Source organism: Danio rerio, chromosome 12 (genome assembly GCF_049306965.1).
Source record: "Danio rerio strain Tuebingen ecotype United States chromosome 12, GRCz12tu, whole genome shotgun sequence".
NCBI classification, from domain to species: Eukaryota; Metazoa; Chordata; class Actinopteri; order Cypriniformes; family Danionidae; genus Danio; species Danio rerio.
Genome location: NC_133187.1, coordinates 19753618 through 19766488, shown reverse-complemented (window position 1 = coordinate 19766488; position 12871 = coordinate 19753618). Strand labels below are relative to the sequence as shown.

General features: G+C 41.7%; 1 protein-coding gene across 1 annotated transcript; it reads left to right on the top strand.

Annotated features, from left to right (window-relative positions):
• The first annotated feature begins 6929 nt into the window (after window positions 1-6929).
• On the top strand, window positions 6930-12647 carry LOC141376717 (uncharacterized). Its single transcript, XM_073917932.1, has 2 exons — window positions 6930-9305; window positions 11531-12647. The coding sequence occupies exons 1-2, from the start codon at window positions 8291-8293 to the stop codon at window positions 12592-12594; spliced, it is 2079 nt and encodes a 692-aa protein (XP_073774033.1). The 5' UTR covers window positions 6930-8290; the 3' UTR covers window positions 12595-12647.
• The last annotated feature ends 224 nt before the right edge of the window (window positions 12648-12871 follow it).

The following is a 12871-nucleotide window of genomic DNA, read 5'->3' as shown; positions in this document are numbered from 1 at the left end:
TTACTGGGAAAACCCATACACTCTCATTCACACACATATACTATGAACAATTTTAGCTTACCCAACTTACCTGTACCGCATGTCTTTGCACCCTGAGGAAATCCACGCAAACGTAGGGAGAAAATGCAAACTCTCCAATGCAAAAATACCAACTGACCTAGCCAAGGCTCAAACCAGCAACTGTCTTGCTGCAACAGCTCTACCTACTCTGCCACTGCGTCACCCTTTAGAAAATTTTTTTTTAATAAACTTTTTTATTATACAATAATTTTGCACTGCATTTTTATATTTTTTCAGGTTGATGAAAGGGACCTCGCACCTGGGCTCACTATGGGAGCTATAACTGTAACTGGATAATGGCATGTAAACATGTTTAGGTCAGGACTGTATGGTTTTAGAGGCAGTGGACCGTGTGGATTTTGAGGCAGATCAGTCAATGCATGCCTGAGTCATAACAATTTCCTGTTTAGTGGCGAAACATCAAAGTTTGTGAGGCCGCCACAGACATGCCCCTTCGACGTAAACTTTAGATCTTCACAATTTAACATCCAGGCCTTTCAATGATTAAAACCAATTTTGGTGTTGATTTGATAAAATCCCTAGGAGGAGTTTGTTAAAATACAACGCCTGGAAATGGCAAAAACTGTGCTTTTTCGGCTGAGGAAGTTATAAACTCCTGGTGGGTTTAAGATTTCCCTCCAAGAGACTTTTTTTTAGGTTTTGGCATGTTTGATGCATGTGCAAAAAAGTGTGCGTGAAACATAGCTTGGTGGCCAGTCCGTCAAAAGTGCATAGGTGGCGTTGTCAAGCCATTTTGCCACACCCACTTCCGAAACCTATTAGTGTAAATTTCGCTACGTCTACTTTAACTTTAAACCTCATGACAAACATACATTTTCACCACTTCTACTACTTCCGAAACCTATAACAAATGTACATTTTTACCACTTCTACTACTTCTGAAACCTAGAACAAATGTACATTTTCGCCACTTCTGGGATGTGTGCAAAGTTTCATGAGTTTTCGAACATGTTTAGACCCTCAAAATTGCGATTCATTCTAGATAATAATGACAACAATAATAATAATAAACGGAGCAATTCCAATAGGGCCTACGCACCGTAGATGCTCGATCCCTAATAATCTAAACACGTACAAAATGGTTGCATTATATTCTAATAATTAGACCCGAATAATTGTATTTTTTCTTACAAATTATGCTAATCAAATAAAACTTACTGTTTTTTTTCTTTCTGTAATGTGTTCACACATTAATCACATTTACAGTATTTCTCAATGAAAAATCAATTGGCCCAACATGAGCTAATGGCGAGCAGACTCTGCATTAATGTGAACCAGCAGTATTGAGGGCTCATCCGTCAGACATCCGTTTCCCTGACTGTGTTTTCTTTTTCTCGCTGACATTGATGTCGACTGGGAGCCACGACGCTTTCTTGGCATGATAGAGATGCTGTCTCTCAGCAAAACCTCATCACTCTTCCTGTTTAACACTAACCTGATACAACTGTATGTCTGGGGCCAAGACAGAACCAGCAAAGCGAGCACCTTTAGAGCTGAGCTTGACTGTAATGAAGCTGTGCAATAAAATAGGATCAAGATAATGAGCGAGCCATATAATAAAGAGACAACGAGCAGATCATATAAAACACTGTACAGAAAATCACTTTCACGCACAGTAGACAATTGCACATATTGTTTCTAGCCTACAATGTTATGAATGCCGCTCTCATTTTTAATCCGCGGAACATGACTCATGTGAACAATTGAAGTGGGAGTCGAGTGTCCCAATCCCAATGATTGATTCTGCCGTTTAATGGTGCAACACACCTCTGAAGCTCTAATTCCAATTATCTGGCATCCTTCCAGATCCGATGAGACAAGGCGTATTCGCAAATAGCTGATTGAAAACAATCTGGGATTTAATCTACAGGGCTATCAGTGCCATGATCAGTAATTACTACTGGCTGTCAATTTACCACCCACTCGCAGAGGACCTGTGCTCAAACTCTCTCCGCCTGCATTACTGGTGCATTTCACAAACACACTTGCGCACTTTCCACGTCTGTGCTGTTCATTTGTCTCAATTGCCAGGGTGTGTCAGGTACGTTCATTTAAATGAGACATTGCAACGGCAGAAGCGGATGGAAAATTTATGGCTTACCTCGACAGTTTTGCGCTCCCAAAAATGATGCTTGCCAAATTTGCAGGCAGGAAAGTTTCAGATATTATCTGTTTTTTGCTCTAAATGAGATTATGCAGCAGATAGGCAAGCTGCTGAATGCTAAACTTGTGGTATTGTAAATCGAGTATAAAAAGCTAGATTATGTGAATACATTTTATCCACAAACATCTGGGCTAAACCTAGGTCAGCCAAAACGTGGGTTAGCAGGACAGAAAAAAAAAAGAATCTTTTAGTGTATACTTAGTTTATATAATCTAAGCACAGTGTACAGCGTAAATGAGTGCATTCTGTTTTTGAAATAGTGTTTATAGACTATATGTTTTGTTTCATTTAAACTAAATGTTTTATTTAACAGTTATTTTCATTTGTGTTTGGTCACCTAGCTACTTTAGGAATAGAAAGATAATAAATTTGAATTCTAAATATGAATCTAATTATCAATCTAATATGTGTATGGTTGTATTCTTTTAGGCCACAAGGCACTATGTTTAAGGATTAATAGAAATGTCCAAAAACGTAACAAATGTTCTGGAAGAAAATTAGCAGTGCATCCACTGTGTCAACTCTCCAGGCACTTTATTAGGCACATCTTAGACAACCTTTTGCCTTTAGGACTACCTTCGGACTTCTACTTCCTCAGATTTTGGTTTATATTGACATGATAGCATCACTCAGTTGATGCTGAGTGTCGGCTGCACATCCATGATACGAATCTCCTGTTTCACCACATCACAAAGGTTCTCTATTGGATTGAGATCTGGTGACTGTTGAGGCCATTTGAGTACTGTGAACTCATTATCATGTTCAAGAAAACAGTTTGAGATGATTCACGCTTTATGACATGATGATTATCCTACTGGAAGTATCCATCAGAAGATGCTTAATTGGTACAAATGGGCCCAAAGTGTGCCAAGAAAATATCCCCTACAACATTACACCAACACCAGCAGCCTGAACCATTGATACAAGGCAGGATGAATCCATGCTTTCATGTTGTTGATACCAAATTCTGAACTTATTATCTGAATGTCTCAGCAAAAATCGAGACTCATCAGACTAGGCAACGCCTTTCCAATCTTTTATTGTCAAATTTTGGTGAGCCTGTGAAAATTGTAGCCCCAGTTTCCGGTTCTTAGCTGACAGGGGTGGCACTTGGTGTGGTCTTTTGCTGTTGTAGCCCATCCGTCTCAAGGTTGGACGTGTTGTGCATTCAGATTTGCTCTTCTGCATAGCTCGGTTGTAACGAATGGTTATTTCAGTTACTTTTTGCCTTCATTTCAGCTCGAACCAGTCTGGCCATTCTCCTCTGACCTTTTGCATTAACAAGGTATTTACGCCCACAGAACTGCCGCTGACTGGATATTTCCTCTCTTTAGACACTTCTCTGTAAACCGTAGAGATGGTTGTGCGTAAAAATCCCAGTAGATCAGAAGTTTCTGAAATACTCAGACCAGCTTGACTGGCACCAACAACCATACCGCATTCAAAGTCACTTAATCCACTTTTTTCACCATTCTGGTGCTCCATTTAAACTGCAGCAGATTGTTTTGACCATACCTGCATGTCTAATTGCATTGAGTTGCTGCCATGTGATTGGCTGATTAGAAATGTGCGTTAACGAGCAGTAGGACAGGTGTACCTAATAAAGTGGCCGGTGAGTGTTTATACCTGTAAGAAATGTTTTTCTTTTTCTCCTGTTCCACACAACAAATGACCTAAATTAGCAGAGAAGGGTCTCATGACCTTAAGGTTAACTTTCTCCAAGTTTCAGGAGGTGGAATATTGACGCTATGACATTTACATTTACATTTACATTTACATTTAGTCATTTAGCAGACGCTTTTATCCAAAGCGACTTACAAATGAGGACAAGGAAGCAATTTACACAACTAAGAGCAACAATGAATAAGTACTAAAAGCAAGTTTCAGGTCTGTAAAGTCTAAGAAGGGAAGTGTTAGTAGTTTTTTTTTTTTTTTTTTTTTTTTTTGTACAATTAGTGTGATATTCAAAGAGGCAATTGCAGATTAGGAAGTGAATCTATGATAATTATGCTGACTCCACAAACCTTTAATTTGCGCTTTGCAAAAAGGAAATAATGTGCACCTAGTTAAAAAAAAGAGAGAGAATGGGCCAGATCAACTCACTCTTTTTTTACAAATAGGCCGACCTTTGGCCAGCATCCAAATTTTGTGCACATCGTTACAGTTTACAATGACACTGACACCAAGTAATAGGAATATTCATTTGGTAGACACAATTTGATATTGTAAACAAAGGCACAAGTCAACATGAGTCTACCGCTATAAAAAAAACATGGTTTGACTATTTGCGATAAAACATCGCTTTGTCTTTCAGAGCTATTCTGAGAAAATATCAGCGTGAGAGTTTGTAGAAACATGTTAACGCGAGTACATGGAAACAAGCTAACACGAGTCCACAACCAAAGCAAAACATATGTTGACTGATAAAGATATCAACACTGACTCTGATATGAGTGGTCCAGAGTAGCTTAGTTAGAAAAGTCGATTGATTCTCGTGCTAAACATTTTCACAGCAAGAAGGTCGCTGGTTCGAGCCCCAGCTGGGTCAGTTGGCATTTCTGTGCGGAGTTTGCTTGTTCTCCCTGTCTTTCCTACCGGTGCTCCGGTTTCCCCCACAGTCCAAAGACATGCAGTATAAGTGAATTGAACAGACTAAATGGGTCATAGTGTATGTGTGTGAATGCAAGAGTGTATGGTTGTTTCCCAGTGTTGGGTTGCAGATGGAAGGGCATCCGCTGCGTAAAACATATGCTGGATAGGTTGGCGGTTAATTTCGTTGTGGCGATCCCTGATTAATAAATGGACTAAGCCAAAAAGAAAATGAATGGATTAATGGCACTGTATGGGCATGTTTTGTTGCTCTGAAAAAGTGACGAATTTGCCAATCTGCAAATTAGAATAGTTTACATCTGAAAAGAGTCACCAATCAAACCGTAACACCAGCATTCTTGGACATGTGTTGGTTTTTTAATGTGACTACAACGGGCTCACCAACCTTTGAAGAGGAAAATGATGGCACGTCTATGAGGTTGTATATACTTATATCAAATTGCTTGGGGTTTCTTTTATTCATGTAATCATTATTACTCATCTTTATTTCACCTGATTAATGATGTTTATAAGTATTATTCATGATTAATTACTATTATTGTGATTATTGTGATTGTTTATATCAGCTGTGTGTACCAGCAATTAGCACCATACTTGTCTCACTTGCATGAACACAAACCATCACTGCAGGCACAGGACATCAACATGACGTCATATTGACGTTGTACCCAGATGTTTGGGGATTGTTGGATTTTGTTTGGAAATTAAAATCGGGTTGACATCAGAACCCAAAGTCAGGCCGACGACAATGTAAAATGTCCAATCTAAAATCAATCAAATATCAACTTCTAATAATGTTCCACCTCAACGTTGTGTGGACGTCATCACTATGACATATATATTAGACGTTGGATTTTGGTCACTTTACAACACAACCTAAAATCAACCAAATATCAACGTAATTTGACGTTGTTTTGACGTCCAAAAAACATTGTCAAATTACGTTGATATTTGGTTGTCAACTAACTTGTTCTTAGACGCTAGTTAGACATTGAATTTTGGTCCCCTGACATCTTGACCCATGTCTAACCCAACATTAACTTCTTATGATTTTGTGTGCCTGCTGGGATACTAAAACCTTTGTGGTATGCTGAAACATTTTACTAAAAATTAGGAGCAAACTGGGTACATGGCATATAAAATGGTATGAATGAATACATTTTAGCCCTAAATGAGATTATGAGCATGTATACCAACTCAATAAATGCAAAACATTTGCTGTGTTGTAAATAGAGTATAAAAAGCAACAGCATATAAATGAGATTTTACTCACAAACATAAGGACTAAACCAAGGCCAGTCAAAACAGGATATAATTAGTATGTTTTCCCAGCTATTTTAGTTCAGGTTATGTTAAGGGCAGATCTACTATGAGGACTGAATGAAAAGATATGTTTACTAGTAAAAGTCAGGGGCAAGGCCATACCTCTTGTTTCCTGTAGAGTGGGAGAATTGATTTATTGACATTGACAACTGTATTACTGTGTTTAATTATAGCTACAGTAGAGAGTCCAGGTACAATCTACCAATCACAGAGACGGCGAATGAGGTTATTTGTTCTACCATAACCTGACACCTTGATTAATTTGACAATTGTTCCCAGTGTCGAGTGTAACTACAGTTCTTGCTAGATAAGAACGTTATTGCGGATGATTATATGGCTCTGACCCTTTGAAGCAAGAGTGTACTGTACATATTAAGAGCTTCGGTCTCTCTTCTTCTTTTAATCTTCATTGCTCGTCACAGCAAGGCATATGGAGGGCCTGACCTTTGTGAAGTACGTGAAGAGCACATCTAGTAGGATTTACGAGCAGGTACAATCACGGCGTGAAATAAAACATCTCGAAAATTAGACCTCAATGTACTTCATTATCTTTCTTGATGAATGCGCTGGTGTCCGTGCCCAGGTCAGTCTGACACAAATCTTCTATCCTGACTCTGGATTTTCACAGCTGTTTAATGGATAGTTCACCTAAAACTTTAAAATTGCTATTAAATTACTTATAATAGTACCACCCAAGATGTACCGTAGGTGACTTTTTTTCTTTTTGATTCAGTGGGATTTTTTTAGGATAACATTACTTTTTTAGGATGACATTACTTTTCCTATTCTAAATTGTAAGTCAGTTCATTTGAAACTGTGGATTAAAGTCAGTATGGTTTGGAAGTTGCTGATACTTTTATTTCAGTATGTTTATTCCAACTTAAACAGAACATTGGGGACAGTCTAGATCATAGATGCCCGAACTAGGGCCCAAAATTGGCCCATGGGAACCTTTGATTTGCCCCGCCATCCCATGTCAGAAGAGAGGGAGAATTATAGGAATGGTTTTAAGATTGGCAATTCAAATTTAATGTTATAGCTAACTGAAATTAAATGTTTCAATTAATGGTGTAAATTAAATCAGATTTTATTTTAAAGTGCATGTCACCTGACACCTGAAAATCTTTAGAGAGGAAATCAAGTCAAAGGCAGATTCTGCTTGACTGCTGTATCACTGTATACTGTACATCACTGTGTTATAAATGTGATCGTTTGTTTTTATTGCGGTAAGTTAGCATTTAAAAAGTAACTCTGCTTTAGTTATTATGATTTAAATGAATGTTTTCTTCATATTTTGTAAGAGTGTATGGGTGTTTCCCAGTGTTGGGTTGCGATTGGAAGGCCATCTGCTGCATAAAACACATGGTGGATAAGTTGGCGGTTCATTCCACTGTGGTGACCACTGATTAATAAAGGCACTAAGCCGAAAACAAATGAATGAATGAATTTAATATAATTATGTATAACTATAATGGCCGATCATGTTTATGACAGATTTATGACAAGTAATGTTGTCTGTATTCCAAGACAGACTATGATGTATTTGCTTATGTCAGGTTGTCATTTTGACATAAGTCATCTTTGCATTTAAAATAACAAATTTATGTCAGTAGTCATAAGCATGCATGAAATCATGTGTAATTTCATGATTAGAAGGGTGTTAATAATTTTATGAACAGGTCGTCAAATAAAGTGCTTACAGGTACTTTGATAGAAAAATCTTTCCCAATCACTATGTTTTACAGAAACCCTTATTTTATTAAGTGTGGTTTATTCATAAACTAATTTCGAGAGGATCACGTGCTTATAATCAACACGGCTGGCTCCTTATTAGCTCCGTAATCAGCCCCATTAGATGATTACGGAAGCATTATAAATAACCTGAGTTTATCACTCCAGTTATCTTCGTCTTGAAGAAGCTCAGTCCGCCTCGCTATAAGCAACAGCCTGACTAAGCAACAAGCAACAAGCAACAAGCAACAAACAACAAGCAACAAACAACAAGCAACAAACAACAAGCAACAAACAACAAGCAACAAACAACAAACGAACCATCAACATCTTCAATATTCCTACAATACTATACAAACCAACGGAACACCAGCTATCAACATGGAAAACAACGGCAACAATAACACCAACAACAACCAAGAAAACATCCATCAAGAACACCCCGCTCCACCCGAGACGCCCGCGGCGCTCCACTCTCACTCAGCCCCGCGAGGCAACATACTAGAAGCCGAAGCCTCTACCAGAGGCCGGAGGATGACTCGCTCCACTTCAGCCCGCACATACCAAACCGGATCCGTTTCTCCAGCAGCACAAAGACAACAAATAAGCTCACCTACCTCATCATATGCATCGGCCTCCTCCTTCATTCACCCGACGAAAAGAATTACAGTCAACGAACTCCGAAAACTTCTTGCAGACCTCGGCATCCACGCTCCCCGTTCACTCAATAAACCGGAACTTCTGAAACTCTACTCTAACGCCACATCGGACTCTCACCCTTCCCATACATCACCTACAAGAGGAAACAATAGACAATCCAGCGATCGCCCCACTCCGTATCCAACGCAAGGAAAGAGAAAGGAAAAATCAAAACATGCACCTCGCCGCACTCCCGCCAGACCACGCCCCCAGGAACCACAAGCACAACACATGACGTCACACCTCACCGACCAGGACTACAACCAGACGAACTACAATCCCCAATCTGTTCCTCCTCAACCCTACTCTACCTCTCTTTCCTGGCCTCCAGCCCCCATCTCCAGTTCTTCTAATAGCCCTAATTTCCCCTCTACTTCAGCTACTCATTTCCTCCCTTCTAACACTGTTCCTCCAGCTATTTCTCAACCTCAATCTTTTCCCCCCTCTCTCCAACCCCCCGCTTCATGCTCCATCCCCTTTCAACCTGCTACTCATCCTTCCTGCTTCCCCTCTTCATCACTCCCCCCCATACTTACAAACACAAACCCCACTCAGCAAATACCTACCCCCGCACCAGTTTCTGCCTCACGCCCCCCTTTCACACTCTCTTCAGCCACGCCCCTTCCTCCACCTAACAACGCCCTGGCAATGGAACCACCCCAAGTCTCCAATGCAGCACGAAACCAGATCCTCTCAGGTGCCGACGTTGACCTCATCACTCTCCTATCACCCATCACACCCCCCACGGCGGAACGCCAGGTAGATTGCGGCGAATATTCTCTCACACTCAAACAGCCCCATAGCTCTCATTCACGCATCCTATCTTTAGCCGAATTTAACATAGCCTTCTCCCGATACACAGACATCATCTGCTCCGTTTTCCCCCATAGGAGACGCGAGCTAAATGACTACATGGCCATCATCGCCGAGCTTGCGCTCTCGTATGGGGGAACACATTTTTATACTTACCACAAACTATTCTCCGCTAAATGCGCAATTAGAGTGACTCAGTGGAATCAGTGTCCTTATTGGGGGGCTTTGGACACTGACCTCCACAACCGAGTCTTCCTAGGTTGCCGCAACCTGTCCTGCGCGGTCTGCCGTTCTAACCTGCACCCTACTACTTCCTGTCCCTTCATTATTCCTTCTTCCGACACTCAGACAGCAGTCAAATCTTCCAGCTACACCCCTCGCCCCCCCAACCATCACATTCCCCCTCTTCTCTCCTCCTCTTCTTTCCATCCCCCTCCCAACCGTGACACCTGCCAAAACTTTAACATTGGCAGGTGTCACAAAAACCCATGCAAATATTTACATATTTGCTCCTATTGTGGCGGCGCCCACGCCAAAATCGTCTGCTCTGTTTGGAAATCCCTCAATAAAAGATCAAAAAATTACCTGTCGACTCCAATTAATGTTCCTCACCTGGCTCATGAATTACATTCTCACCCTGATACTAACTTTTCTGCTTTTCTCATTTCAGGTCTAACTCACGGATTCCACCCTGGCGTTTCAGCACTTCCTTCCTATAATCTCTTTTGTCCCAACCTACAATCAGCAAACACAGAACCAGAAACTGTCGATTTGCTGATTAAAAAAGAAATTGAAAACAAATTTATGATTGGGCCATTCTCTGCTCCTCCATTTACCGTTTCACGCATTAGCCCAATTGGCATCGCTACACGAAAATTCTCAGATAAAAAACGTCTAATCATTGATCTATCTGCCCCACATAACTCCGTCTTCCCTAGCATCAATAGCACCATCGAGCCAGACAAATTCTCACTCCACTATCACGACATAGACCAAGCTATCTCCCTTATCAAAATAGCTGGACGCAACGCGTGGCTTGCTAAAGTCGACATCACATCCGCTTTCAAAATTATGCCTATTCACCCCGATTTCTGGCACCTGTTTGGTATCCAATGGCGATCAAAATTTTACTTCTCAGTCCGACTTACCTTCGGGTGCAGAAGTAGCCCCAAAATTTTCGATACGCTCTCAGAAGCACTATGTTGGATTCTCTCCAATAACTACGGCGTTCCGTATCTGATTCATCTCCTAGATGACTTCCTAATCATTTCCCCGCCGTCTTCACCGCCAGCCAAACACTTAGCGATCACCCAAAAAGTTTTCGCTGATCTCGGTATTCCTCTCGCTGAAGAGAAAACTTCCGGACCCAGCACTTCCATCGAATTTCTGGGTGTAAAATTAGACTCTAACAAATTCGAAGCATCCCTCCCCCAAGAGAAAATCGATCGCATCATATCTCTTTCTCTAATCTTCTTAGAGAAACAAATATGTACCAAGCGCGAACTCCTATCTATCCTCGGGCACCTAAATTTCGCCATGCGAATTATCCCCCAAGGCCGCCCGTTCATTTCTCACCTCCTCCAGCTCGCAGCTTCAGTTAACAGTTTAGAAGAATCCATTCTTCTTAACAAACCTAGTCGCGAAGAACTCAGCTTATGGATCTCATTCCTTAAGCAATGGAACGGCTGTTCCTTTTTCTATAGCGACCTAATCACATCCCCAGTCGACATCAGTCTATTTACCGACGCTGCCCCCTCAGTTGGCTTTGGAGGCTTTTATCAAGGGCATTGGTTCGCCTCCCCATGGCCACACCAAATGCTCAATATCCCTCAAAATCAATACTCATCAGCTCTCTTTGAACTATATCCCATAGTCGTCGCAGCCATTCTATGGGGTCATCAATGGTCTGCCTCTTGCATCCTCATCCACTGCGATAATGAAGCCACCGTACAGTGCGTAAATAAAGGGCGTTCCCATTCCCCGCCTCTCATGCCTCTACTAAGACGCCTAGTATGGACATCAGCTAACAAACAATTTATTGTGGTTGCTAAACATGTACCAGGATGCAAAAATCTAATTGCTGACTCTCTCTCTCGTTTCTCTTTTCAGAAATTTCAAGAATTGGCTCCAGAAGCGGACCCCCATCCGACACCTGTCCCTCCCTATTCAGAAATGATCTTGCCATAGATCACCCTCTACATAACCTCCGACATATTTCTGTATCTCTCATCCTACAAGGAATAGCTCCCAGAACCCTCCAGTCATATCTCACAGCCTGGAATTCATTCAAACACTTCCATTCAGTATACAAAGCACCCTTCCCCGACTTTTCCCTCCTCTCAATTACCTCCTTCATATCCCACCTTCACATTTCCAAAAATATGCAATCCGGCTCCATCAGAAGTTACCTAAGCGGGATCCAGTTTTTCCATAAATTAATTCACGGATCTCCCTCTGATGCCATACTCAATTCTCAAACTTCCCTCCTCATCAAAGGCATACAGAAAACCCACCCTCACCCCCCTGATCCTAGGCTACCCATAACACTCAACATTCTCACTAAATGCATCCACACACTTCGCAAAGGTTATCAATCCATCAACACAGCTCGCACCCTCGATACCATGTTTACCCTAGCATTTTTTGGCTTCCTTAGATGCTCAGAAATCACAACCACTTCTAAATTCAACCCCTCCATTCACCCTACCATCTCCGATTTGACTGTGCTTGACAAAGAAACCATTTCCTTCTTCGTCAAACAGAGCAAAACAGATCAAATTCGCAAAGGTCACCATATATACATATTTGACATACCATCTCCCACCCACCACTTTCAAACCCTTCTAGCATTCCTACAGTTTAGGAAGCTCCAAGACCCCAACCCCCTGTCTCCACTTTTCACAGACGACTACAACCGCCCTGTAACCCGATTCTGGTTCCAAAAACACCTCAAAGAAATACTACGGCTATCAGGTCTCTCCCCCGACTCATTCTCAAGCCATTCTTTCAGAATCGGGGCCGCCACTACAGCAGCCCACAATGGGCTCTCCCAAAGTCAGATCCAAGCCCTTGGCCGCTGGTCCTCAGATGCCTTCAATTCCTACATTCGATTCAGCCGACCACATCTCAAAGAAGCCCAGTCGTCTCTCACCAGACGACTTTCACCATCCTGAAATTACAGCAACTATCTGTCCCCCCCCCACCTGCTTTCTAGAGCCCTCATCCCAGCCAATAGCCCCAAGCTACCAGTAGGGAACCTTCTAAGTCTTCACTTCCTTCTTGCGTTGAGTTTCTCCGCACCTCCCTTCTCTCCTTTCTAGCGTTGAGTTCCTCCGCACCCCCTTCTCTTCCTTCAAGCGTTGAATGCTTCCGCTCTTCTCTCCATCCCCTCCCTCTTTGAACCTCCCCCCAACATCCTTACTCCCTACCCCCTTCCAGCGTCGAGTTTCT